Genomic DNA, 3,937 nt, shown 5'->3' with positions numbered 1-3,937 from the left:
GATTCAGCGTCACCCTCTCAGTCCTCCCAGGACCTGCCACCTGAGCCCCAAGACGATGTATGTATGCATGCATGCAGGCATCCCTTTCCATGCCATCATATGGAGGATTTTTTTGCATCCATACTAACTTCTTCTTTCTTCTTGGTAGGTGTGCAGAGGACCAGACGGGACACCGGGTTTCGATAGAGTGGTGGACCTGGCCAGGTACCTTGTTGAGCTCAGAGAAAAGCCTTGTGTCTCAGATAGGGAAGCCTCTGACATTGTTCGGCTGTGGGACAGACTGCCGGACAGTGATAAAAAGGGGGTTTCTTATCCGCCGAGACACAAGGAGAGACTCGTGCAAGGCAGGTTCAAGGCCACCCACTCCAAAACCTCCACCTGCCATGGAAAGGAGAGTCTGAAGCGGTAAGTTAAATATTTGCACACAGAGCTTTAATAAAACAGATGACTATATGTTTTTTATGCTTCAAAATTGCCTATTTTATTTTACAGGTGTGTGCTGGGGCAGGGGTCGGGTCCTGCGCAATGGCCTAATATTAGTCGAGTTGTAGAGGCAGTATGTCTGGAGCTTTGCTCCATTCATCCGGCGGGGAAGGTGAAGTGGGGTGTTTCACTGAACCGCTGGGCTGCCATCCTACACGACTACCAGGCCATACGGAGGCTGGTGGGGAACTGCCCAGCACTGAGGGGAAGGACAAGGATTCAGCTTTTTGAAGTCAATCAGCGGACTCTTTCTGTCTGGTAAGTAGTTTTTTTTTAAGCCAGCTATAAAATTAATTAGACTATTTTCATATTCTATGCATCCTATTAATTGTGCCATTTTAAACAGGTACAACAACTACAGGAAGAAGATGGAAGCAGACGTGCTGGCTCTGAGTGTGCCCTTACCTCAGATCAGCATGGTATCTGACACCCTTCTTCCTGTAGCCAAACAGAAGACGTCAGTGGCCTCTGCACCTGGATCCCCTTTCCCGTTTGTCTTAAACCCTGACCTTTCAGGTCAGGCCATACTACGTGGGCAGCGACGTCCTCCCACCGCGTCAGCACCCGCCCTCTCTGCCTCACCATCAGCATCCCTCTCTGCAGCATCCCTCTCTGCTCCACCATCAGCATCCGTCTCTGCAGCATCCCTCTCTGCTCCACCATCAGCATCCCTCTCTGCAGCATCCCTCTTTGCTCCACCATCAGCATCCGTCTCTGCAGCATCCCTCTCTGCTCCACCATCAGCATCCGTCTCTGCAGCATCCCTCTCTGCTCCACCATCAGCATCCGTCTCTGCAGCATCCCTCTCTGCTCCACCATCAGCATCCGTCTCTGCAGCATCCCTCTCTGCTCCACCATCAGCATCCGTCTCTGCAGCATCCCTCTCTGCTCCACCATCAGCATCCGTCTCTGCAGCATCCCTCTCTGCTCCACCATCAGCATCCCTCTCTGCTCCATCAGCATCCCTCTCTGCCTTGAGTAGAACAACTTTGTGGAGAAAGAGGAAGGCAGAAGAGTTTGCTGCTCAAAAACAAGGGCTGCCCCCTCCACAGAAACAAGAACGCAAAAAGTACACATGTAGTCGATGTGGGCAGCCCAGAATAAAAGAGTTTGGGCACACCAGGGAGGGCAGTTTCTTCTTCTGTGCCACAGCAGAGGGAAAGACTGTGGAAGAGTGGCTGCAGGAGAGGAGAAAAGAAGAAAATCCTTTGGTGTAAATAATTTATTTGTAAATATTGTGAAAAATAGTATTTTTCTTCCAAGTATTTGTAAATTTCCTATTTATTTGCATTTAATAAAGATCATTTAATTATTTCAAAAGGATTGTTCTTTATTTCAAAAGGTTTATCTGCCTACATAAGGGTCATATAAATTATCCTTAAGATTTATTATTTATTTTAGAACATTTAAAGACTGTTCTTTTATTTGAAAAACACTTATTTGCCCTCATAAAAACCATTAAACAGTCCTTTATTTTTAGAATGCTTATCTGCCTTCACGAAGGCCATGTTAATAAAAAAATACACTTAACACTTTTATTAAAATAATTAAAATAACACTTATTTGCTCTCATAGCGGTCATTAAAATACTATTTTTTAATTTGCCCTCATAAATGCCATGTTAATGTATAAAAACCTTAAGGTTTATCTGCCTTAATGAAAGTCAGAAATGTAAATTCTCCTAAATTGTTTTTTTTATCTATTTTTTTAAAATAGATTATTACATTTATTTTATAATAGTAATCTATTTATATGTAATGGAGTTAGACATCTCAGAGTCAAACAGTCAGTTTTTTTGGTGTGTGTGTGTGTCTGTCTGTGTGTGTGTTTATTTATTAAATAGACTAATCACACTAGAACTATGAAAAAATATAAAATGTAAACAAAATACTAAATGCAAATATTAAAACAAATTAACAGCAGAAACAACAGAAAGGCAATGAATAGACAATAAAATGTTTATTTGTTTCATTAAATAGTTCACAATAGAATTTTAAAAATACAACCAAATTTTACAAGCAAATATTTTCAAGCAAACCAAATTAAAGATAAAACCTTAAAGGCCTTCATTTACGAGCAAGAGCCCGTTGCTCTGCCAACCACAGTTCCACACTTTTGCCTTCGTGCGCACTGCAAAAGGCTTTTCCAGAATATCGTGAATGTCCATATTCCTTCGTTTTGGGTTGCCGGCACAGGCTACAAGTTATTGGCGTGCACTTTTTCGGTCTTTTCTGCGGCAGGCCTAGGGAAATCGCCTCTTCCTTTTTCTTTCTCCTCCAGGCCGTTGTCCTGGGCACATCAGCCACATTGTCTGCAGCTGCAATTCTTCTCTTCTCAGACAGCCATTGCGATACTGTCTTGCCAGAAGAAGTGGCACAGAAGCTTTGCCCACGGAAGGAGCTGTGCCCAAACTCCAATCGCTTAGGCTTCCCACACAGACTGCAAGGAAACACTGTTGGATCCTTTCTCCGGGCCGTGGCTCTGCCCTGCTTTAAGGCCTTGAGGTCTTCTTCAGCCCTCTTCTTCCTCCTCCAGGCTGTGGCCCTCGGCACCCGTTTAAGGGCCACCGCAGCCACAGTTGATGGAGGAGGGAGCACAGCCAGCGACGCGCATGAAGGAACTGTAAAAGACAAATAAAAAAAAAAGTTATTTTAGACAATGGTTGTATTTGATATGAATTCATTGTTTTACATTTATAGCTTAAAGATCTTACCTGACACTTTCACAGTTTTCATTTGTGGAGGCCACTGCTGGCTCGTGGATGGGGAGGCTGGAGGAGATGACGGTTTCTCCAGGCTTTTTCGGAACAGCCTCCTCCTCTCTTTTTCCTCTGAAGATATTACAGGAGGCCAGTGAGGTTTGGAAAACTTTTCACTCTTTTTTAAGGCTTCTGCCTTGCTGACACGCTGTACAGTGTTAGCGAAGTCTGACTCCAACCTCCGTAGAAGTTTCTCCCTCCGTTCCCTCTCCTGTCTGGGGAGGACTGGAGGCCATCCTTGTTTCCTAGGCATTTTTTTCAAGATCAGTGATGCTCTATCAAGACACTGAATCAAACTGGTCAACATATCACACAGTGGGGCCACAACATTTATACTCAGGTGAATGGGTGGGGCCCAGGTGCGCAGGGGGCCGCAAGGGGGCCTACAGAGAAGATTGGCGCGGGTCTTTTGCGCAGGGGCCATGCTAATCTTCTCTGTATCGTTCCAATTTTAGTATATGTGCTGCCGAAGCAAGCACGAACTGAGAGAATCGAGGAGAGCTATTTATAGCCAGGACCCCTAGGTATGTGCTTCAGTGGTGGCAAGTGGATAAACCACTTATTCTACTCACTTATGTCAAATGGGACTGTAAATCATGGTGATATGAGCCTGCAAACCTATAAAAACCATGTTATTTTCAAATCAGCAGTTTTTGTATAGGTTTACCGTAGAGCTCTCTAGACCATATGCAAAGG

General features: G+C 44.5%; 1 protein-coding gene across 1 annotated transcript; it reads right to left on the bottom strand.

The window, feature by feature from the left end:
- Positions 1-2,429: 2,429 nt before the first annotated feature.
- On the bottom strand, positions 2,430-3,708 carry LOC307159463 (uncharacterized protein). Its single transcript, XM_079872865.1, has 2 exons — positions 3,197-3,708; positions 2,430-3,103 (listed from the first exon to the last, which is right to left on the bottom strand). The coding sequence occupies exons 1-2, from the start codon at positions 3,663-3,665 to the stop codon at positions 2,550-2,552; spliced, it is 1,023 nt and encodes a 340-aa protein (XP_079728991.1). The 5' UTR covers positions 3,666-3,708; the 3' UTR covers positions 2,430-2,549.
- Between the last annotated feature and the right edge of the window lie 229 nt (positions 3,709-3,937).

Source organism: Squalius cephalus, assembly GCF_949319135.1.
Source record: "Squalius cephalus genome assembly, chromosome: 5".
Taxonomy (NCBI): Eukaryota; Metazoa; Chordata; class Actinopteri; order Cypriniformes; family Leuciscidae; genus Squalius; species Squalius cephalus.
This window is presented reverse-complemented; position numbering and strand designations above follow the sequence as displayed.

Coding starts and splice junctions, on each gene's coding strand:
- LOC307159463 (XM_079872865.1), bottom strand. CDS start 3,665: ATGGCCCCTGCGCAAAAGACCCGCGCCAATCTTCTCTGTAGGCCCCCT. Junction 3,104..3,196: donor GAAAACTGTGAAAGTGTCAG/GTAAGATCTTTA, acceptor TGTCTTTTACAG/TTCCTTCATGCGCGTCGCTG.